Source organism: Leuresthes tenuis, unplaced genomic scaffold (genome assembly GCF_036924035.1).
Source record: "Leuresthes tenuis unplaced genomic scaffold, fLeuTen1.0.hap1 SCAF_18, whole genome shotgun sequence".
Lineage (NCBI taxonomy): Eukaryota > Metazoa > Chordata > Actinopteri > Atheriniformes > Atherinopsidae > Leuresthes > Leuresthes tenuis.
Genome location: NW_027325372.1, coordinates 12546400 through 12571268, shown reverse-complemented (window position 1 = coordinate 12571268; position 24869 = coordinate 12546400). Strand labels below are relative to the sequence as shown.

The following is a 24869-nucleotide window of genomic DNA, read 5'->3' as shown; positions in this document are numbered from 1 at the left end:
AGGTCAATTAGCTTTAATTTAAGTCACCAAAACAAGAGGATCTTGTATCGTATCAATCTTGTATGAATAAAAACCTTCAAACTTATTTATCTGATGTTCCTACCAATTAGTCTGGAAACAACACGGTTAAGCTCAGTGCTGCCAGATGAGAAATGTTACAAGAGGCTTAAGATTCTGGCTAAAATCATCGTGTGAGTCATAACCAACAGAGGAAGCCCTAAAACACTACCTACAAATAAGCATGGGTCAAGCCTGCTGCTTCCCCTGCAGGTTTGACTGGCTGCAGCTCTATCCAAGAGGTTTTGGTTTGCGCCTGTTCGTAACCCTCCCTGGAAACTGTTAATGAGCCGAATGCCTCTCAACCTCTTTGAACGTTTGTCTGGCAATCCCGAGATATTCATCGTGTCCACCATGAACAAAATGCTTTAAAAAAGAATACATAAAACTACAATACAGCAAAAGAGAGAGACATGCTTTTAAGCTCACCACTGGAGTTTGTGGTTCCGTCACCATCAAGCTGCCGTTTCTGTGCTGTCCTAAACTCCTTCAGAGAGAGGTAAAGCACCTTTCGCATCACCCGCTCCTCCGACCACGGGATCCCATCACTGTCATCCTGTGAAAAACAGACAAAGAAGAAACTGAGTCAGTATAAATGGTTAAAAGGGATCAAACACAGTAAATATCTTCTTTTTCATTTTTAGAAACACACATTGTCATTGCTTTTGTGCCCCGTGGGGAGAGAATTGTCACACCATTATAGCAGGAAAAAAAGAAACATTTAGTATAGGGAGTGGGGGGGTCTCTCCACAAGTTGTACAGTTGTTTATTTCTGAGACTTTTTCTTCGTTTCTGTTGCCAGACAAATGCGCTGCAGTGAAACCGTGACCTCAGGTCAAGGTCAGGAAACGCTCGCTGGCCAGTTGGGACATCCAAAGCAAAACAATACTGCCTGTAAACGTTCAGTTTTCTGCCAAGAAAGGCACACTTTCTCTCTACCTTTTATCTACTTTGGAATCTATAATGAGCCTGGAAAAATATTTGTTTACAACAAGATAAGCAGCCGACAATAGCTACAGCCAGGCTGCGGCTGAATGTGGAATTTACATCGTGAATTTGTCTTCCAAAAACAGCAATCGAATATGGGAAAACAGAAAGCTGTCATTAAGAGATCTGTTCTATAAATCCATGCAGTTTTTTTTTCTTTTTTAAATGAATGGGGAAACCCCCTTTACATACTGTTCTCCTCCTCTCACTATATCATGAAGCAACATTAGCATAACATAGCATTAGCTTGCCGTTTGATGCAGGGCAAATAATTTGCATGACAACGCATTAAGAGCTTGCATATCCCCACAATGCCATGGTGGCGCGTTATAGTGTTGAATATGTAGGAAGCAAATGCAGAAAGCATCATGGGATGCTGTGAGTTCATGTGCTGCTAATCTCTCCAAGCGAAACTGAGACAAAAGAGGTTATTGTCAGAGAGGTCACAGAGTCACACACACAGCACATCCTTTTCCAAGGCATGGCCGTCACTGTCATTGCAATCAGTTTCCATTAAAACGTTATGGCAGAACATTTAAAAGCATCTCAGCCATTTTTATATCAAATTAATTACAAATGGCTTGGATCTTATTAAAACCCTCTATTGCTCATATTAAGATTTAACAGCTTATCAGCAAACTATTCTAACAGCACTGTTTGGATTTGAGCTGTTACAGTAAATCTGAGAAAAAAAAATCTCTAAACTTTATCTCAACAAAAGAACAGTAAATAAAGCGATAGAATATATACTCTTCAAGCACATTAACTTTTGTCTAAATCAAACTTTACGCAGGAGGCAGATGTATATCAAAAAATAAAATAAAACATCATTCAGTTTGACTTAAATCACTTGAGTTGGCTCAGCTAGGAAGCTGGTGGGAATCAAAAAGACGTTAGCTGTGGTTAGGTATACTAAAGATTTCCATCTGAAAAGAAAATGGAACTGGAAGATGTGTTGTCGCTGTTGTAATAAAGATATTGGCCACAGTAATGGAAAACAAAAAGGTTGAGGCGATGCTGAAACTGTGACATTGGGAGGTTGTGCATCTCTGAGTGTGTGTGTGTGTGTGTGTGTGTGTGAAACATTGAAACCTAATCTTATCATAATATTATGCATTCTCCCGCAGCCAAAGACTACAATGCCACTGAAATGACTGTTGCTCAAACATCTTTCTTTCAGTGCCGCTGAAATGCACACGCAAACGTGTAAGCTTGAGATGTTATGATGGATTTAAGAAGAAAGAAAAAAATAAATAAATCCGTGCTCTGATCAGTGCAGACAACCTGCTGCTAATAATAGCAGCATCACAACAGGATGTGCACAAATATGTCTATGTCTGACACCTCCGTGACATTTCTGAATGATTTTGGTGTCAAAACTTTACTCGAGAGAAAAAAAAAAAGCTGATAGACTATTCGCCGTGATTTAGGTTAAAGGTCAGATTCACTGCCTCATTACCCACTCTGTAGCGTATGATAGTAAGTAAAAAAAAAACTGTCTTCTTACTGGGTCCATTAAAAGCTAGTGAAGGCTTACAAGCAAATAATTACTTATATCTTCCTGTATTTGGCTTTTCATTTGAAGTACCTGAGAACAGATTAAACATTCACGAGCTCATGACATTTTTTGACAATACTGACAAGACTGAAGATTTATTTATTATTTTTTATATTGTTTTTTTTGTTTTTTTGACTCCATCAGATAAAAAATAAGATTTTCCGTGTCTGATCGAGGTCCTTAGAGGATAGGACCTCAGCAGAGGTTGGGTGGGGGGGTTCAAATATGCGTGTCTGCGCATGATGGAGCTGATGGGTGGCAGCCATCTCTGCTGCATACAGTACCCATGCACACACACACACAGAAGCAGCCAAAGCACTCAGTGCACTGATGCTTTGCAGCCTCTGACAAAGGTGAATAGGGTATGTTTTGTGTGGAACGTGCAGTCCCTCATTACACTGTCACACGTGAGCACGCATGTACACACACTCACCAGCGAGAGAGGTAGCGCAAGTATTCAATTATGCTATTTCCTCCTGTAGTTAATGTCATCTAATCCATTCTTTGTGTGTGTGTGTGTGCAAAAGCCTGCCAGGTAAGCACCAATTACCTAGACAGCTCACTAGCACTCTTTTCCTCACATTGTGGCACAAGGCCAAACGTACACCGACACACACAGCAATGACAGTAGATCTCATGGTTGCAAACATTCTCAGGGAGCTGACAGCTAACACACACAAACACAACACACAGCTCAACCGAGGGGAGAAACCGTCTCCTCTCCAAAAAACTGGCTTTAAATTTTATGTCTGCATTTCTTTTTCTCTCACGTTCTCTGTGGTTTCCCCTCAGTCGTTGGAGCAGAGGGAGAGGGTGGGAGGGGGGTATTTCCTGCACTGTGTACACAGAGTAACAAGGAGAGGACGGAGAAAAAAAAAAAAAAGGGGGGGTGGGGGGGGGGGGGGTGGTTGTGGTCGCTCACAGATTTCTCATCAGGGAAAAAAAAAAAGTCACGGCAACCGTAGCAGCTGTTGTTCCCCAAAACACTTCTACATAACCTCAGATGATCAATTAAATGGGATCCCACCAGCACAGCTCAACAGCACACTAACCAATTCTTTATTCTCTTGAGTTTTAAACAAAAAAAAAAGAGTGTCAAATCTTGAAGTAAGGGTCAGAAGTAATCATTTGAAAAATTTCTGCCTGCCAGAGGGCGAGTTGGGTGTGGCAGAGGAAGCAAAACATCAATTCAAATGAGCAATATACTAACGTGAGTAACATCTCGGCATCTAAATCAAATGTTGTTGTGCATGTGTAAGTGTGTGTGTGTGTGTGTGTGTGTGTGTGTGTGTGTTTCTGCTCATCTGAGGTATTGCCAGATATTGTTATACACAGACAAATTTCACACACAAAGCTACCTGGCACCGACACACACATTTACACCAAAACCAGCTCCCACCAGGCGAGTGGAATTCCACTAATGAGCACAGGGATCTTTTGAGTGCACCTGTGTGTGCGCGACTGTGTGTGTGTGTGTGTGCGAACAATCAAGAGATGCCTCGGGAACGTAGTACACCTACTGTCACCCAGCAACACTTTACCCCCAACTCTGCAGAGTTGACAGGTAATCCATCCTGCAACAATGAAACAAACGCACACAGACACCACCGAAGCATCTATTGAGTTACTGTGCAATTTATGATCATTACATCTCTTCCTCTCCTGCAATGTCACTAATTTTTTCCCCGTTCAAGACTACACGAAGATTGTGCTTAAAAAGATCCTGTAATTATACACCCTGAACACTTCTTGCCCGCAATAGAGCGATGGCGGCGAACACGACGAGCAGAATTAGGAGAATGTTAAAAAGCTGTCTGGAGTGCGCCCCTGATAAGACCTCAGAGCCTGAGCAGGATTAAATCTCCAGATGCATATGCATATGCTCATCATTCTGGATGAAAAGTGGTGGCAGTTCCGCTTCATAACCCGAGCCTGGCTTGAATGAGCCTCTCTGGAAGACAGACATACAGACCCAATAATCCTGCTGGTTGCTGAAGAAACAAGGGAATTTCATTTGCTGTGTGCAACAATAGATGCTGAAAAGATACTGTGGATGTGGTATAAGATAAAGGATTGACAGCTGCAGGATGTCTATTGAAAACTTGGAAAGAATAAAAATCTCATTACTGGCATCAAAATCAAATCCGACCACTCGTGTATCCCAGTGGAGATTAATGGGTGCTATATCCTAAGAGACCACGATTAAATACTAGAATATTATTCGACGGTGAATTAATTTGACAACAATACCATGGAAGACCTCTGCCCAAAATTCCCATTAGCAAACATTCTAAGCAATACAGTCCAGTATTACTTGAAATACTTATTCAAAAAAAGCTTATTACAGCATTCTGCAACAAACGCACACTGTGCCTTTAAGAGCATCACAAAGCCCATACGTGCTCTGCTCTTGGCCTTTGTGTGAAAGTATGACAAAGTCACACCAACATCGACCACGGTGTCATAGGGGTTTATTCTACAACAGAGATAGAAACCTATGACTTACCAGCAGTGCAGATTCCTATTTTCACATAAGTTTGCAGTCATTACTCGTCATTTAACTGTTAAAACAGGTCATCGTAGCTTCAATCAGTGAGAAGATTTAAACATGTGCACATCTGCATATCAATCCAGTGTGCATGCTGCATACAGAATGTATGTGTGTGTGTGTATAAATGTGCACACACTAGCTGTTCCAAAAATAGTGCTGCGTTGCTGCCGACTGTGCAGACGTCACAGAAGAGGAATGTGGGCCATGCGCCAGCTGCGATCTGCTCTACAAAACTGCACCAAAATCTGTTATTCTAACACACATTTCCTCTTGGAAGAAGGACCGAGAGATAGAGGGATGGATGGATCGATGGAGCAGAAATGTTATTTTAACAAAGCCAGGGTTATTACATCCAGTAGCCATTACACTCCCGTTCCCACTACTAGTAGCCGTCTTCCTCACATCTTGATCTTTTGTACCGTTTCACAGACACATGGGTCCCATATGACTGGCTGTAAAGACATGACTGCTCAGAGTTCACAAGAGGAGCAGATGACCAAGATAATAACTGCTTAATTTTCAAGTACATTACTGTATCCATTTTAAGGTCATGACCAAAATTGCAGATTAAAAATATCTATAACATCCAAATTATGGCCTTGTGGAGACACAAAAACATGTGCAAAGTGTTAATGGGAATCTTCACAGCGCTGCAAAAGGCCCAAATTATTCCTGCCGCAATATTAGAGGGTCCTGCAAGTGAAAAATAAACATGCAAATGAGACCATCTATGCAGACTTTTCCTTTTTGTAGAGAAAATTATTAATTAGGAAGTGATAGATATTTGGAAACGCACAGCATGTGTGTAAATAATGGCAGCAGTTTCCATTAAGCACCCTAGCCCTGACCTTACATCAGCAAGACGTGCAAACATCTGAGATAGTTTCTAAAACTAGGCCAACTTCCTCTACAACACGCACGTTGACTCCCAAAATTTACATTCCAGTCCTAACTACATCCTGGTCCCCTTGTCTCATATGGCTTCAAGTAGACCGGATGCTCAGCTCAGCTCGGAGCTCAGAGAAAAGACGAATAGAACAAGGTTTTTTGGGGTTGCTGGGGACAAGAGGCCCTATATAATCGCCTCATTACACCACAAGCTCACTGCATTGGAATGCATGCAGCTACGGGGCCTTCCCTTTAAAACCAGTTGCACTTGGATAGCCCCAACAGCTTCAGAGCTTTTCCGCCTGCAGGAGAGGAGAGCTTCAAAGACAAAAAGGTACTTCCTGCAGTAGAGTAAAAATTTAAACCACCATTTGAATGCAGTTTAACATAACCTTCTCAAGCATATGCAACAGAACCACCTTTCTCAGAGTTCAACAATTCAGCTGCCTGCGTTTGCACACGCATTCATGGATACATCCTCTAAGTTTGTTCGAAGTTGCAGAATTAGGGGATATCTGTCATTTCTATCTACAGATAACAGACGAGGTTATGTTGTCCTCAAACAGGCCTGCGCTAGTTACAACAGCTTCATCCGGAAAAACTGTGGCTTTGTCACAAGGCGACCAGAGGTCAAACTGCTTTTAAAAGGCTTCAATACACCAAGCAGTAGTCGTGAACAAGCCTTGATGAAATGGCCTCCTGCTGAGCCTCCTGGCGTTGTAAGTGCCCAGGCAAATAAACTGCACTCAAACACACCACAAAGGCCATGTCCAACTGCAACCGAGGACGTACAGTTACATGACAACGCGAGAGGCTGCACCTATCCAGCACAGAAGGGAAAGTATTCCATTTATAGTATTCAACAACCCGTTACAAAACTGTATGTTTATCGTCACACCTTTGTCATTTGCTCACGTGAAAGGTCTTTGTTAGTGAGAATTTTGTTGCAGGAGTGGCATTTTGTGGAAGAAAAGGAAAATAAGGAGAAACCTCACTAGGCTACTGAACTCATGGATTCTCCAGAAGCGCCAGACAGCCAATCAGAATGATCTCTTTCACCGACAGACCGAACGCAGATTTAAAATGCTGTGTCGGCAAAGAGAAAAAGAAAAACATGACAAGGTCCGACAGTGTAGCTGGTGTTCCCGACGGAAAATTGTCCCCTTTACTTGGTTTAGTTCTGGACCTCGGCTCAGGATAGAACACAGAGAGCGCGTATACAAATGATCTAACAGAATATAGCGGGCGTTTATTGTTTCTTCAAGTCTCAGTACATGCCACACATCACCAGAGGAGCATTATCACAAAATGCTGGGCTCAAAGCAACTGTTTCCTGTTCATTTGGTGCCACACAGCCAAGAAAGCATTGTAGAATTGTTGCCCCGGGAATTTTAAGTGTCTCATAAAGTGAAATGTTAAAGTAATCGTGTGGCATCGGGTTTTCAGTGGTGTCTGAGTTTCACAGTGTTGTTGCCATGGTTTTTAGGGCACAGCGGAGGAAAATTCCTCAAACTACGAAGGTACATTTGGCAGGTTGAGAGAGCCGAGCCACGTCTGGTCTTACAGGAGAGTGAAATAAAGGCCTCACGGTGGAGCTGTATGTTGAAATACGCAATAAAGCTGCAATAAAGCTGCAATAAAATGCGTGTATGCGTGTCTTTTCTTATCTGACAAGTTGCATAACAAAAGTCTCCTGCTCAGTCATAAACAACCACATTCAACACACCTACCCTACAGCCCTGTCACAGTCCTGTTTTCACTCTGGCTACAAGCCGCTACCCAGAGGTTTGACTCGGTTTCATACACTGCACACACAATCAAAAACGCACTTGCTGTGGTCACAGGGGCTGTAAGATTTGATGGACGCCACTCTCAAACATGGTGTCATTCATCATCTCCCTGCTTCTCTCAGGGGATCTTAGAAGAAGCAGCTGCTGAACCCACTGAACAGACTGCATTTCCAACCCTCTCGCATCCACGCAACAAACTGACTCGGTTCAGTTTTGTAGAGGTCCAAGAAATTTAGAGTTTATCTGAATTCCTACAGCTGAAGAAACGTGCTCTGCAGGGTAGCTGACAGCAGGTGCCGTGTGTCTTTGGAGATTAGGAAACTCCTTCACCTTCTAAAGGTATTCCTGACAGGACATTTATTTACTAAGATTACTGTCAAATTTCAATCATTCATGCTTAAGGGTATTAATAAGGTGCGATGGTATATAAAAGAGTAAAGGCTATGTAATAGAAGATGAGTTTGTGTCATAGAGGTAATGTCAAATAACACATACATCTCATCCAGATCTTTCTAACCATTTTCTCTCCTTCCAAACACAGTCACACATTTGCTGTAGGGCCTAAAAAACAAATCTCAATAAGTAAAATTGAATCTTGTGTGACAGATCGGGAAGAAAATGGAATCCTTATGGGGGTGTTGTGGATGATAAAACCTGTTGATTAAAGCGTGAAAAACATGACAAGTATTATCTTATTACCATCATACAGGCTTCAACTTCTCAGGTTGACAGCTTGCCAGGTTTGGCCTTTAATTGTGGGCCCTGACACATTTTAGCATTAGGTTCAATTAAAAAGGCTCATGCTTTCATTCCAGTCGAATCCATCTCATCATCAGACACAAAACAAGTGAAATGCATGCTGTGGCGTAGTGAGAAAATGTGTTCCGACGCATATGGAAGACACAATGTGTATCATGCCAAAGAGCTAAAGCCTTCCCCCACACACAAACAGGAGGGGACAGGAAGGCCAGAAGAGGAAATGGAGTAACCTCATTAGCCTCGTGCCTGGTCTGTCAGGAACAGCCTGCAGACTTGTATGAATATATACAGAAAACCACAGACCTCTGGTCAGTTTGTGAATCATCTGTCTGATACTTAGGGAAGAAATCATGGGTATGGAAGCAGGCTTGTGTGGGGAAAACACCTGAGGTAGACTTCAACAAAGTCTCCATGCTAGCCTTGGACCAGACACAGTCAGGACCGCGCAGTTACATCTGGATCCCGGTACGGTTAGGCTGTAAACAATCAGCGAGGAAGAGGCACACAAGCACCGTCACACAAGGGTACACTTACACACCAATAACAACAACTACTACAACTCGTAGCCCGAGGCTTTAGCCTCATTTAATGAAATAAATAAAAAAAAATGTTTTTTTAAATCTGCACAAGCTCAGACAAGCTGCTTTGCTAGAAAGTCATTAATCCCCCTTTACACAACCAAGACACTGAAAAGATGTTGAGCATGTGAAAAAAAAAGGCTACCACTTGCCCACACAAGTACAGAGCTAACGAAAAAAGTAACGAGCTGGATGGTCCCAAATGAGTGCAAGTGAGAGAAAAAAGAAGCCACTTCACAAGCATTTCTTGCTTCCTATAGAGACTCCCAACATGTTGCGAGGAATATTTCAATTCTACTTGCATCCGTTCTTAAATTCGACAAACGCAGAAGTCTAATCTCACCGTTAGAAACACTCAGAAGGAGGTATGTGTTGGTGTGAGTTGATTAAGTCCAGCACTCTAGTAGTAGCAGCTTTGGCCAGGCGGGCCATACTCAAATTTAAGTTATACATCTTATAATCTTACACATACACGTTTTTTGTAGCTTGCATTGTAGCAATTCACCTGCTGTTCACTTAGGTGAGGCCTATTCTGTGTTTCCACAGTGAGGCAAGCTTATTTTACGCTTTGTATTTTGGATAATAATTTAATATCTTGTGATTTAATCACCTTATTTGCCAAGTCTCACAGGAGAGCAGATGGCAGGTGTTGATCAAAGCGTGCGTGCGCACCGATTCCTTAACAAGTCTCGGAGTGATGTTCACCTTGAAACCTTTTTTTCCAGCATCCTGATGCAAAGACATTAACCTCCACTTTCACAGAGGCATCAATTAGCACTTCGTTTACTGACTTAGCGGCTTGGACAACAGAGTAGCGTCACATCTCTATCATAAAGATGCATTGTGTGGTTTTACACAACACACAAGAAAGATTACAGGGCAAAAAGGAAAAACAAAAGAATCTGCCAGGAGAGGAGTGTAAGGACAAGCCTACATTTCAGCACCGCACACTGCCTTTCTTCTGGCCACTGCTGTTCACTGAAATAGATGGCAGCCCTACAATGGGCTGTGCATTCACGGCAGACGCGCTCACACAAAGTGAAATTTTATTACTAAATATTAAAGAGAATAGAGGACAGGAGAGAAAAGAGAGCAGACAACAAGTCAAGTCTGTGTGGCCACTCTGGGCCTGGTGCCGCTTGGCAATGTTTGGCATCACCCCCTCTGCAGCTGGTAGCAATATTAACCCAACTGTTGGCAGACTGCTGGTGGGGGGCAGGTGGGATGCAACTCGCCAGGCTGGCACTGAAGCAGTGCTCTGAGTGTGCATGTCCTGAGTTGCACTCGGTTGGCCCTGATACATGTCCACGCTTGTGCTTAAGTCACTTAAGGGCTAGTCTGACTTTGTATACACTCACGCCCAGGGCACGTGTGCAAAGTTTCATCTGCAAACCTCATGTGGCAGCTTGCCGTGGTGGATGCCCCCCCCATCAACAAGCCAGACAGGGCAGAGGATCCCAATGCTGCAACATTTTCAGGATAACCTAAAAGCTCACAGCAGGTCAGGCGCTCAGGCTGCATCCCCCCCTCAAAGTTTTTGTAAGCAGCTACTTTTCACTTGATCCAACTTCCTCACATCATATGCCTGCAACACTATAAGAAATAAAAATCAACATGCATTAGGACTGCTGTTCAATGCAAACAGACCCAATTTTCTACTGGTGTAACTGGGCCTGTTGGACAGCAACAACAGAGTAGCTTATACAACCATGTAAGGTCAAGTCTCTCTCTGGCTGACAATCTCCCTAACAAGCACATCTCAACACAGCACTGTACACACAAGACTGCCTCTGAAGGACTTAAAAGCTCATAGTACACAAGCACTTGTCTGGATCGTCCTGTGAACTGCCGTGTACATATACACACATCCAGAAATGACCGAGGTGCATATCTGCTCCATCTTCTAGCAGCTTCTTCCAACACGGATGTCTGCACGTGTGTCAGAATCTGTTGAAAGGCCTGGCATGGCTACCTACCCCGCTGCTTATTCTTTTTAGCCAGAACAAACTTAAATTTGATCTAAACCACCTCAAAAAAAACAAACAAAACAAAAAGCTGAGAGAAACATGTTGGTTGGAAACATAAGCCTTTACCCTCAAATGCAATCTGAATCCAAGTTCCCACGCAAACGAGGGCACACGAACACATGAACGGTTCGACAAGGTCGGAAATACTTCAGAAACAAACGCGCTGTAGTCTCCCGTTTCATCATTCTATAAAATAAAGGAACGAGCGGAATGTGAGCAAGTTACAAACATCCTTTGGGTGACAAGTTACTCTGAAACACAAAACGTAGAACTCTGGCTCCAGGTCTGCGCTGCACGAAGGGGAACGAACATCAGCAGTGTTGCACAGAAATGGGTCGTGCAGAAAGGTCGAAAGTTAACACTTCTTGCTCCGCTGCCTCTGTGTATCACTGTGGTGTTTCAGTACTGAAGAGCCAAAAGTTGAGCAGCAGGAAATGTGAAGGGCTGCGACGTTCACTCATTAGTTCAAAACTTGTCTTAAACTTCCCACCGTGCGCTTGTCATTCATCTTCAGAAAGTGTACACACACACAAACACTAAACAGTCCTCCACTACAGTCCCAAACCCACAGATGCTGGCAGTAATTGAGAACAACTGGAGTCACAGTAAACATGTGTTAAACATGACAGACTGCAGAGGGTTCCTACTGGAAACACGCATGCAAACACTTCACCATGCAAACAGACACATGACCAAGTGCTTTCCTCAACAAAATGGCTGCTTTGTGGCCTCTGCAATCCCAGCTACATACCAGTGAGGGTTTTTTTTTTTTTTCCTTCTTAGGATTTGGCAACAAAGAGCGACTTCTGTGTTCCCAGTTATAAGCTGAATAGAGAAGGCAGCTGTGTGAGCAGTGTGCAAAATCTCCAAAAAGCGGTGATGTTCAGTCGGTGTGTCGGAGCACCTAAATTGAGACACTGCGAAGACTCTTCAATACAAAGTCCAAAAGATATTCATGTACAAGGTTGAACAAAATCCATCACACGAACACACACACACAAGTACACAAACACTTAAAATCGTTATTTATCGCTCCATTTTAAAGGCTTAGTTAGCCCAAAAGCTAAATGCATGGCATGCCTTCTGGGATAAATCTATAATCCTTCACATGAGTGGAAAAAAATCAGTGCAACCTCTTATTCGCACACCGTCTCGTTGTTTGACTCACTTTATTGCTGTCCAGATACGTTCGGTTTATTTACCCGTAACACCGTGGCCCAATTTAGCTTGAATGAGGGAAATTAAATCAGGCCTTGTGAAATCGCCTCACTTCTCAGTCCTCGTTTTCTCCATTAAATTGTCATTGTTGGCCAGCCTTTTATGAGACAAGGACAAGCGAGTGCAATGCTCAGGGAGCAGAGCGGAAAGCGGGTGGCAGCAATTTGGAAATCAAAAACAAGTTTTTGGTGAAAATAAAAAATATTTCAATTTAACAATAACATCTAAAAGAAAAAAAATAAATAAATCAGCAAAATAAATCATTGGATGACGTAAGTACTTAGAGAAAGGTGATTTCTTTGAAATTTACAAGCTATTGGCCAAAATGCAATATGTATGAAAAGAAAAGATGAAGAGAAAAATAACCCTCACACAAGTTTACTCTCAACAATATTCTCTAATCTATGTAAGATCTTGTGGTTTAAGCTCCACATTGACTTCACGTCTTGGGCATTTTGCCAAAGAAGTCCAGCTGAAAAGGTCAAGGGTTGGGGGCGAGCAGGTGGCCGGAAGGGGTCAAAGTTGACCTCCTGACGGACACATCGGTGGGCGGGCTTGAGCCACTCTTCTCAAAGGACCTGCCAGTCACAGTCACTTACTTACCATGCGTCAATTTCTGTTGGCCCCCAGGGATCCAGCCAGCTATTTCTCCCCAGCTCCTTTACCCCCAAGCAGAGCCAGATAAGGGCCTCTTTACATGACAAAGTGCTGTGGACGAGCAGGATAGAGAAAAGAAAGGGGTTCCTTTCATTTGCTGATGGGGAGAGAATCCTCCTCACGAAGAGGTTGTGGTCACATGGTTCTAATTTAAAACTGAAAGGTGAAATAGCAGCTCTGGATTCCTTGATATGCGCTCGTATGAAGCATCTTTCATCTGCTTGATCTCAAATGGCTGTAAACCTGAAATAACTAAAGTCATATCAGTGTCTCTAATCTTTAAAGCTTTAGATACACCCTCTTTGACTATTAATTGCTTTAGGTTTGAAATCTGAGCTGGTGCACAGCGCGTGTTACAACTTTAGCTCGCAGCTTCAAGGGCACAGCAAACTTCTCAATCATTATAGATGTGCAATGTGCAGCATAAAATCAAAAAGAGGACCGAGAGAAACACCTCCTTTTGTCTCGAAATAAGCTTGGATTCAGAGAGATGGGGTTTTTTTTCTTCCCTTTTGGCAAGTGAAAACAAACATTTCTGAAATGCAGAAACAAGATGTGAAAAAGGGGAAGCCTGGTATCTACAGTTTACAAAAACTGGCAGACAAACAAGGCGTCTGTCGCAGTGAGTAAAATTTGAAGGCAAAGAAAAAAAAGAAGAGAGAAATCTATTAGCATAGAGAAGATGGGGGATTTAGGGTCTGGTTTTGTTCTAAGTCTGAGCCGGAATGACTCTCGTTTTGAGCCATCTGCCCGTGTGAAAGCAAATCTAAGAGCTGGAAAGTTTCTGCCAGCAAAAAGAGAGAGAAAAAAAAAGGGGGGGAAACGAAGGGATGTCTCATGGGAGCTGATAGGAGAAAGAGAGGAAGGGAGAACAGGTAAGCATTGTGTCTCCAGTTTCCCTTTTCATTGATTCACCCTGGGTCCTTTTTGGTCTCTTGGGTTTGACGGTAACTGAGGAGGGTGTTAGAAATGTGTTCGGAAGTTTCCTATGCAGTACTTCGTAACGATGAGGGAATTCAGTCAGCTGGCATCCGTGTAGGACAAAGAGCCCCCTGGATAGCGAAAGCTCCGGGACTTCAAAGAGATGCGTCACACATTTGCAGCCGAATGTATAGCGACGCCTCGAATGCTGCAGCAATACTCGCAATAAAACTGTGTTACGTAAAAAGGTTGACAAGCCTACAGCCTATTGTGTGCATGACGTCTAATGGAATTAAGGGGGAGCATCTTTGAGGATCACTGAATGACAAATGCATATAAAAGCAACTGAACACACGACATTCTAAGTGCCCCACATTCTTCTCTCTTATCTGCTTCCACACACACAAAAAAAGTATTTGCACCACAAAGAATTTAATTGTTTACAGTCCGACAGAGCGGTGATAAAATGGTGATTGGCGAGTCACTGCTGCACTACAGGGGACATTTAATTTCACACGAGGTGAAGGAATGATGAAAGGCTGTCCCACAGGCCTGCTGCATTTTCTCCTTTTAAAACAACCCCTCCCCCCCCCCCGCTCGTCACCATATTTCACGACGGCTTTTCAAATGCGCACAAATCTTCATCCATCACTGACAGCAAGGCAAAGTTAACAATCATACTGTAGATCAATCACTGTCTGTTTAATGCCGCACAGTGCAGCCACGGCGAGGTGCAGAGGTTTAACATGGTGGCATGTGTGCTCACGTATAGTCACAGCAGCAGGTTAGACTGTGGTGGGGGGGGGAAAAAAACGCAACCAGAGGAAGCTGAATAAAACAAAACAGATGACGAGAGTCTTTGTGGAAGTCAGGGGAAAATTAAAAAAAAAAAAAAAAAGGCAACATTCTCTTGTCCCAACAAACTAGGTTTAAAACATAGTCCACTCCTTCTGTTGGAAATATGTTCAAATGTACATTCTGCCTCACAAAGAAATGTGTTGCATTCATAAAGTAGCCCGAGATGAAACAACATTTAACACTACTGTAAATACTACAACAGAGAGGCGTATCAAGCCCTGTGCTGATATCAGTGCTGCCCCGGCTGATCCCGTCTTTAATCTAAACCTCAGATCTGGGCTCTGTAAGACCGTGTCTGATTTAGACCCAAAGTCTGCTGGCCGTCATCACCTGGCCTTCCCTCCTCTCATCTAACACTTCATAAAGACCATTCATCCCACCATCCTTTCATCCGTCTATACCAGGGGCCTCGTTAATCCTCCTCTCCATCCTGACCCTCTACCACTCTACTGGACTGGGACAAACTTCAAAGAGGGAGACGGCGAGCGCTATAGTGTGTGTCGGTGGGAGAATTTGTGTGTGTGTGTGTGTGAGCAAATGTGGGGGAGAGAGAGAGAGAGACAGATTGGATGGGTGGGCAGCTGTGTTGTGCTTGGCCTACGCCACAAAGCCTTTAGAGGACAAGGGCCCACACACACACACACACACACAAAGCTACTCTCAAGCAGTAGTTAATCTCTAAAGAAATTGAGGAACTAGGCACAGAAAAACATGACGGATTCATCATAAATTGGGCATAACAGAGTAAAATGGTGCATCCAACATCCAAAAGAATGCCCATCACAAGTTCACAACTTAACCCAAAGGTCTATCTGAAAAAAAAAATCTAATAAAATTAACACACACACACACACACACACACACACAATAAATGCAAGCAACTTTATCAATCAAGCCCATACGTGACTAATTAAAAATCATAGAGAAGATTACAACCAATTACAGCTATCGAATGACAGGGACACATCGTTTTCCCCAGTGGAAGTTGTCCCACTTACCGGCTGGGGTAGAATTACACTATATTGCTGCTAAGATGAACAGCCCTTAACTGCACTGGTACACAGTGTGCTAGGCTAATGTCCAGCCCCATATGTGCTCCGATGTGCCTGAGGAGGGGTGCTAACACAGCAGGGCTGTGACAGACAAGCCTCAGCTGAAAGTGACAGTCCATGTTGGAAATAGACTCACACACATGCATCAAATAACACACCACCGATGACAGCTAAGGGAGCCTGACATGCCTGCCACCACCACTGGCGGATGTATGTTTATTTTATTAACCTGGAACAGACTCGGCAGGAATGGCGGAGGGAGGGGGGTGGGGTGGGGGTCGTAGAAAAGGCTAAATGTATGTGCGCGCATGCTGTGACCTCCATTTCTCAGAATGGTGCAGGGCTGTGTGATGATCTGCGTTTCGTGCTTTGTAAATGCTTTTTTCCCCCTCTTCAGTCCAGAGCCTGTGACACTTCATCGAGTGCATGCGTTTCCCTGTGAGGAGGTACTGAAGACTGACATTTTGGTTTGTGTCCGACTGTGACCTACTGTGTCCAGATACGGACACAGCAGAAAGGCGGTTGGTTACAACCGAGGCCAGACATGACCGCTCCGTCAGAAAAGCGATAGAACAGGTGAAAACGATAAACGGCACCCAACTGGGATCTTTCATTGCCAACATATTTCTCTTCCATTTTGTCATATGGCAATTATAGCTCTTAATATGCAGCTGTTCTTTAAAGGGTACGAGGAGGGAAAAAAACAACACATTTTCTGTGCTGGAGAGCACATGCTTGAGTGACAACTAACTAAAAAGTTAGGGTCTGAAAAATCTAATGTAATGACACAGGCCCAACTCAGAGAAAAAAAAAAAAAAAAAAAAAATCAGCCAGTCTAATAAGTTGTTTTTTTTCTTGCTGTGCCTCTGAAATGGGAAGTTGAAACTGATATGTTCTTGCTTTATGATATGATAATAACAGCAAATTCCCAGCAGCGGTTATGTAGTTCACTAAACTCCAGAACAAAAAAAATTCCCAACAGTACTTGGTCAAACATTCTCAAGCTCAAGTAGGAAAATCAATCTTTTTGTTGTCGTTTTCCCCAGTCAGAAGTTAGAAATAGCGAGATCCCATTTTGTTTTGTATAAGCCAAACGGCAGGATAACAGCATTCATGACATTAGATGAAAAAAAAATATGTTAAAGTTTTTGTTGCCAAATGTATTCACATTTAGTTGTAAAGAAGAAAAAGCAAAAGTTTATGCTCTCTTGAGGTAGTTTTTACCTGTTCTGAAGACTTAATGCACAATAGGGACAGTTTGTCTCCTTTAAGGACAACTTCTTCTTCTACTAAGTTACAGCAACTAGCATTGAAGCCTATACTGCGACTGTCATTTGCTTCAGAACAGACATTAGAATCTAATTCACATTTATATTTTGTTTCTTTTCAAAAGGCCACTTCAGACTTGTTTTGTTGGTAAATGGAAACCCATCTAGTGAAGCCTTCGGTTGGCCCCCTACACCCCATAAAACAGGCTGCTATGAACAGCGGTTTAGAGACAAGGCTGAGAGGAGAGCTGTGGTACTGTATTCCTGTAGCATTTTGACCACAGCATGTCACCGTCCTTTCATCAAGACCTCAGGAGAACGTGTCAATTTGTGGGAAAATTTTTTAAAGGCATGCGTCCTTTCAACACCTTAATGCCGACACAGCTGAGATGCTTTATGCCTCTGATAAAGAAAGCTGATCAGATGTTAGCAACCCACCCAGACTTCAGAAAAGATAACAGCCTCCTGTAGAAATGGGTCATTCCAGTTTCACCTGTTCATCTCGTCAGACTGACACAGACCCACACTATCAACATAACTGCCTCCCTTATCAGAGGACAGGCTGGTAACTGACACCCAGTCACGCATGGCACACCCTGTCCTGATGCAAGCCATTGCTGTTCTGCTCATTATTGACACAGGCTCTTTTCCTGGTTGGGGAAAAAAAGAGAGTGAACATGCATCCGTTTCCCCTTCACCATGGCTCCCCAGCAACTGATTCATGCGTTTTAATAAAAAGCTCTCGCCTGCCCAGAGGAATGCACCTGTCACATGAAATCAGCAGATGAGATGTGCGAACAACATGAGGCTTTTTAGCTACCATGCCAAAGCTTCCCGAGACACGCTCATGCGAAGAACAGAACAGCACAAAGTGTGTTTGTAGAAGAACAGACAGTTGCAGCTGATGTAAATGCGCAGCTTGAAAGTATATGTCAGTAGAAAACTGTGCTCTCTGTGGCAAAAGTGAGTGTGTGGCGCTCTTTGTGAGCAGTGTGGGTCAGCTGTTGCTCTTGGCTCGGTCTACTCGTACGGCTTCTTGGCCTAACAGCACAGCGACACCCTGTCGTCATTTCTCTTTCTCTAACAAATGCAGCACTTGATATAACAGCCCGCTCACCATGAAACACACTTACATTAGGTGAGGCCGGGCCCCTTTAAATAACATTCTGAACCAAAAAAATACTTCACTCCTGGCACTAATCGTGCTTTTCTATTTGCCATCCAGCACCTTTCCAAGAAATAAGGTGCCATTGCTTTAAGTACCTTTAATTGTACCCAACGTACCATTTAAAGCAAAGCTTGTGTTTTTAAATGTCTTGAACTGAGTTGCGTGATTTACAGGACTCTCGTAAAATGTGCCATTTAATTTAAGCTGATGTTCTGCTAGCAAGCGCTCACAATCATTTTCCTGTTGGAGCTCAGCAAGAAACCTTCAGTGGTTTTATTTCTTCTGTGGCGTTTACAACACTGGAGTGGAGAAGGGGAGGAAAGGAGTGAGAAAGAAAGGAGAGCAGGACGGAGGCGAAGGGAATACGAGGGCGGAATCACACGCCACTTGTAATCAACTTGAATTCTGCTTTTGTGCAGATTGAAAAAAAAAAAAGCAGAAAAAGGTATGTTAAAGACATCAGAAATAGGGAATCAAATCAATATGCTGTCTGCCCATCCATCCATTTTCTATACCCGCTTAATCCGTCGGTCGGGTCGCGGGGGGGCTGGAGCCTATCCCAGCAGTCACTGGGCGAGAGGCGGGGTTCGAGATGCTGTCATTTAAAAAAAAAAACAAAATGTTTTTCTACTTTTGTTGAAGGAATCGTCAACTCACATTAAGGCAAGATGAAAGACAGGAAGAAGCAGATTGATGGAAATTAAAGGGAAAAAATTTAATGTTTATTGAAATGTTTCAGTATGACGGTAGCTTGGGCTCTTATGTGAGAATAAAATAACTAAAATGACATTGAAAATAATGGCAGCCCGTCATTCACACCTTGTCTCGCCTAGCTTTACTGAACCTGGTATAAAGCCATCACAAACATATGATGAACAAATCATTACAGCTAAGAAATGTGCTCAGCTGCATTTTGTCATCATATGTCTATCTGCGCATCATTTCAGGAAAATGTGAAAAGTGCTCGTTTCTGCCTCTGGAAACTTTTCCATCTGACAAAGCCCAGTCGAAGCAGCATCACTTCAGGAAAACTTTGCGAAACACGGAGGTTCATTTTGGGTGCCACCAACAATCAAAAATAAAGAGTCCGAATATAAAATGGATTTAATGGTGATATAAATGTCCCATTGCCATGAGGAGTAAGAAGTTTGGAAATGATATACGACTTAGAATAAGACTACAATTGCTGTCAGAATGTGGCCCAATTAGCAACGTGTTAAACATTACAACACGAGGCGCTCTCTCTAAGCCCAGACAAGGCAGCTAGAGAGCCGTTTGCCAAACAACAAATGCTTGTTCAATTACTCTCACCTGCCAAAAAAAATGCTGTAAATATTGCTGTAGGCAGGCAGGGCTGGCTGGGGAATAGCCCCAAGCTCTAGGGCCAAACAGTTTGTTGGCCCTTATAGAGTCTGCTTGTTTCTCTACGCCCTCTCCAACCCCGAAACATGCCCTCTCCTGACCGAGTCCACTTCGCTTAGCCTCTGTCCAGCTCATAGCAGAAAACAAAAGGCGCATACTGCATACTTCCTGCAGAAGACGTCGAAATATTCAAATAAATCAGGAAATTTGCCACCCTCCTGCCATCACAGCTGCCCACCATGTTCTGTATTTAGAATTAACGAATCCAAATATATGTACAGTTTCGCACATACACAGATGAACACACTCCAAGTCTGCCGGCCAGGAGACTGCTGCCAGAGTGAGGCAGGAAAGGAAAAGGAGAAGAGAAAGAAACATCCAGGAGGCACCGCTACAAACGACTCCTGAATGAGCTCATCTCTTTCCCCTCGGTTGCCATTTTTATCCATATCTCAATCAGCCCCACCTTCCCTTTACTGCCCTCTTTTACTACTCGGCACATCAGGACAAAATACAAATCTTGGGGAACTAGAAGCACTAGTGCCACCATCTCTGGGGGGCCTCTGCTGCTTAATGAGATTTGAGAACGGTGGAGGGGGTGAATGAACGCTGAAGCCAAAGCAGCAAGCTGTTGCGATTTCAATGAACTTCTCTGGCTTTTGAAAATTTCAGCCTTGGATTCTTGATAAATTGAGTCTCGAGCACTGCTGGTGGCCTTTCCTGTGAGGTGGGAGAAAAAATAAATATTCAGCAGATTCGGAAAATTAACCTTCTCAGAAGCAGTCTCCTGCTCATGGATTTTAAAAGATTATGTCAACTACGTGGCCAAATAGTGTGCGCAGAGTTTCAAAGGCACTCTCATAATCTTGTGCGGATTTGACAGCAATTTTTACCTCGGACTCGTTCTGGTGGCAAGTAAGCAAAAGGGAATAAAAGCTTGTAATGCCACAGCCCAGCCTCATGCTCACCTAAACGTAACACTGAGATAAAGAACTCAAACCTTCTTGCAGGTAAAGTGGCCTCTATGCTTCATTTAACATGTTGTGATTCTTTTGGCCCTGCTACGTTTACCCAATTTAGACAGGAAATGACATTGCGTTAGCAGTGAAGGGAGGAGTGTTGAGGGGAAAGAAGGGGTGAAAAGAAGTGAGCAATATTAGATTGAGAATAGTCTGAACGGGCTACCATGAAACCACGCAGAGGGAGACTGATCACACGAGTAAGTGAGTTATCACACAGCAGAGGGTCCACAGGAAGGAGCCCCTGTGTGGCATTACCTCAGCTGCAACAGCAAATAGAGGGAGGCGGGCGGACGAGGGAGAAAAAGTGTAAGAGAAAAAGAAGGACAAAGAAAACAGCATGCTGGAAGCAGGCACACAAGCTTAATCACATTAACACTGACTGGAGGAAGGATGGAGGGAGGAAGGAAGGATGAAGCAGAGTGCTGTAAGACAAAGCCGTATTGGAAATCAAGTCTCGTTCTGTGAGCTAAAAGGTCAGTGTGGTCACGGTGCTCGTGTGTATATGTGTGTGTACTTAGCACGTTGAGGCCACTAGAGAGCCCAAGGTCTGCAAAGTAGAGGAGGTCGATAGTGCATTACAGATGGAGAGAGGAAGGGGGGGGGGGACTGCTGCTGTCTGCGTACAAGGTCCTGCCTGTCTATTTGTACTGTGTGGCAGTGGCTGAGGCGCTATCTCCTCTGGGGCTCAACATCCGCCATTGCACAGTGTATGCACAAGTTTGACAAGAGGATGGTAAATGAGTCGGCAGGCTAAGCAGCATTCTTTAAGTGTCTTCAGAGAGATATAAATACCTACAGCAACTTCCCCAAAATACTCCCTCCAGCTGCAATGAGGAAAAAAAAAAAAAGTAAGATACTGATACTCGATCTCACAGCTTTAGTCAGATTTCTGTCACTCTGGCAGACATTACATCATGAGGCTGGGCCTGAGAACGATGTGGGAAAGATTCTCACATGCGGCACTCCTCCAAATACCCAATTCCCTTCCTTCGGAGTAAACAACAACCGTCATGGATTAAGCAGATAAGTTCAGTCTTCCTCTCGAAGGCGAGATTGAGGTCATCATTACACCTAGTTGATTTGAAAGATGGGGAAAAGGACAGGTGGAAAAAGGAGAGGAATGGTGAGAAAGAAGAAGAGATGGAGCTGCGTGGGAGTGAAGTCACAAAGTGACTGACAGTCCGGCTGAGGGCTAGCAGCCGGCACGCACACATACACACTCGCTCGCTTATTTACGCAAACGCGCTTCCACACAAGCAACGGCGGCCAAGGCATCTGTGCTGGAGACCTGTGTGATTCAGGCTGATGAGATGACGAGCAGTCACACAGAGAGAGAAACCGAGCCCGAGTGAGGGAAAGTGATCTTGATGTGCAGCCAAGCAAATGTAGCTTCATCACAACAAGTACACAACTTGTTAGACAGATACGGAGACATGCACCCAAACACAGAGCACGGCGGCAGAAGGTCAAGCAGAAAGCTACGAGACCAATGTATCTTCTGATCTTCTTCTTGCAATTTGCACTTGTATCATTAAATGTTTCGACACACGGGACAGCGGATCACGGCCCTAATCCAATAGCATATCTTGGCCCTATCCCTCCATTTTGTGTACGCACATGTGGGGTGGAATGTCTTTTCTTTTGAGGAGCAAAAGGCCGTTATCATCTGGCCCTCAAAATGGCCTTTCCTGCTCAGTTTGAAGGTGAGGTGAGATGATTAATGTGAGGAAAGAAGAAAGAGTTCAGAATAACACATCTGTCTTCAGTTCCTAGATTTTTAGAAGGATAAGCACCTGAAAGTATGGCACTAGAGTCATTGTTATCAGATCCTTTCCACCACCAATCTCACCTGTTTAAATAACTACCCGATTTACCACCTTTTCAGAGAAACATCCCGCTGCAACTACAATCGTTTTACATTCTAACATAACCAACAGGGAGCTTTGATATAATCCTCCCTAACTGCACTCAAAGCTCTGCTGCATACTATAAATCCATATAAGAGCATCAGAATTTCCGCATCATAGTGTACGCTGCATTCCAGCACTCCCCCATGCAGTGTCCCCACTTTAAAAACACAGACAAGACACTCTGGCTCCAGCTCAGGCCATCCGTCTCCATCCACTCCCCTACAACGGAATCGGGGCCTAAATCTTTTTACTTTCCACGACGGTCTATTGCAAAAGCATGTGTATTCACCTATAAATCGCTTAGGGAAACAGCTTTGCCGTTTTAGAAGACATCATCCAACATTGCACTCCTTAGACAGGCCGAGTGTGTTGTACATGCACACCCAGTCTGCTTCCTCAACTCTGAAGTCCTTTGCTTAATAATGGACCACGTGCAGAGGGTGGGGGAAGGGTTTCCTCAGCAAGATCAAAGCAAGCTCAAACACAAAACCTAAACAACTAGAAGAGCACGGTCGGGTGAACAATATGGTGTCCCAACCACATTAAAGCCCCTCGATTTATAGGCCACTTTACTGGGTCTCCTAAATGACTCCAGCCAAAAGGGCTCTTAATGAAACTCGGAAACCCAGTCAGAGAGACCTATGTGATGTGTGCAGCGTCACTGGTGAGTAAGACCAGTCTGTGCTTTCACAAGGCTGAGAGAAAAATTGACGGGAGGGGAAAAGAAGTGGGGAGAGGGTTCAGCTTTGTGTCAATAGGTAACCGAGGTGACTGGTTAAAAGGTTTAAAAAGTCAACTTGGATCAATCCCCTCCTCACTATCTTCTTGTATCACCGTCTTAAAATCAGTTTTTGTCAAGTGATTAATAGTTGGTGGTAAAAAAAAATGTTGCAGTGACTCAAACAAGCTACAACAGACACAAGTGCTTGGAACCACAAATGAGAATTTGATATTCACCACAGACCGAGCTGCGTCAAGCTGCTTAATATCAACTGAAATCTTGGGCTGCCTTTCCCCCTTTCAGTTAATCTCTATCCCGATTTGCCTGTTCTAATCTGCCCAGTGATAGGCTTTTTGCCTCTCTGGCCACAGTAAGTGTCTTTAGCTGGAAAATTGTATACTTGAGAGGGTAGGTTAAACCACTATGTCAAACCGCAGAGCTAATAATAATGAAAACAGAAAACACATTTCAACCAAAGCCTGGGTTTCGTGTTTATCTCTAAAGAACCCGATGAGAGGCCAAGTCATGGCAGTTACCATTACGTCACCAACCCGTGGCCACTGTCTGGGAAATACCTTCAAGTCTTTACGTGTGTTTGCCTCAGGAAAATAACCCGGCAACAACAACCACAACAAAGCCTAACAACTTCATCGTTTAGCTGACTCGATTCTATGTCAGCGACATGGTGTGGTGACCCATTACGGTTACAAAGAGAGAAATCACACACAATGAATGAGTTATGGCGATGCAAGGCCAGGGTAAAGGAAAAAGAGGGAGAGGGGGGGGTTGGTGGAGGTGAATCCAGGTCTGAGTCAGAATCCCTTGAATCACTCTTTCATGTCAGCGTCATTATTTAATGAAACCCAGAGGTTTCTCGTGAGGAAACGTTTGTGCACAGCAGTGAGAGAACAGTATGTAGGAATCAGCAAAAACAGAAAAGAGCCGGCTTCAAGTGGGCTGAGGGAAAAAAGGTTGTGCTCATGCTGACTGTGTGGGTATGTTGTCATCAAGCGCTGAAAAAAGAAAAATAATAATAATAATAATAATAATAATAAAATAAAAAAAAGAGTTGACAGGTTTCCATTGGTCATGTGTGCTTCTGCCAGCTACTCAAAGCTCTCCTCGCTGCTGCAATTTTGGAATAGGGCAAAAACCATATTTGCTCATAAATCTTCCCCCTCAACTGAGCTGTATGACAGCATCTTGAGAAATCTTATTGTTTCCATGCCAAATACCTCCTGCTCTACCCTTACATAAAAAATAATAAGAATAAATAAATAAATCTCACTTTAACCTGGCAACAACCCCTTTTCCTCATGAACATTGCTTATTACCCACTTGGGCAAAAAAAAAAAAGTTGAGGGCTGACATTCATATTTCACAAAGGTAGAGCACATTCAGGGATTCAAACGATGACTTTAAAAGATCTACAACTCCATTGTTGTTTTACATGGCCCCCACTTTATATCGCCGACCATAAATTTCCCCCTCAAAAGGGCAACAGCCACATAAAAAAC

General features: G+C 43.5%; 1 protein-coding gene across 1 annotated transcript in view; it reads right to left on the bottom strand.

Moving 5' to 3' along the window:
- Positions 1 to 24869, bottom strand: part of jarid2b (jumonji and AT-rich interaction domain containing 2b) — a 98512-nt gene that overhangs the window by 52588 nt on the left and 21055 nt on the right. The window contains exon 2 of the mRNA XM_072370528.1: positions 487 to 613. Within this exon, the coding sequence (XP_072226629.1) occupies positions 487 to 613 (127 nt within the window). The remainder of the gene's footprint in view (positions 1 to 486; positions 614 to 24869) is intronic.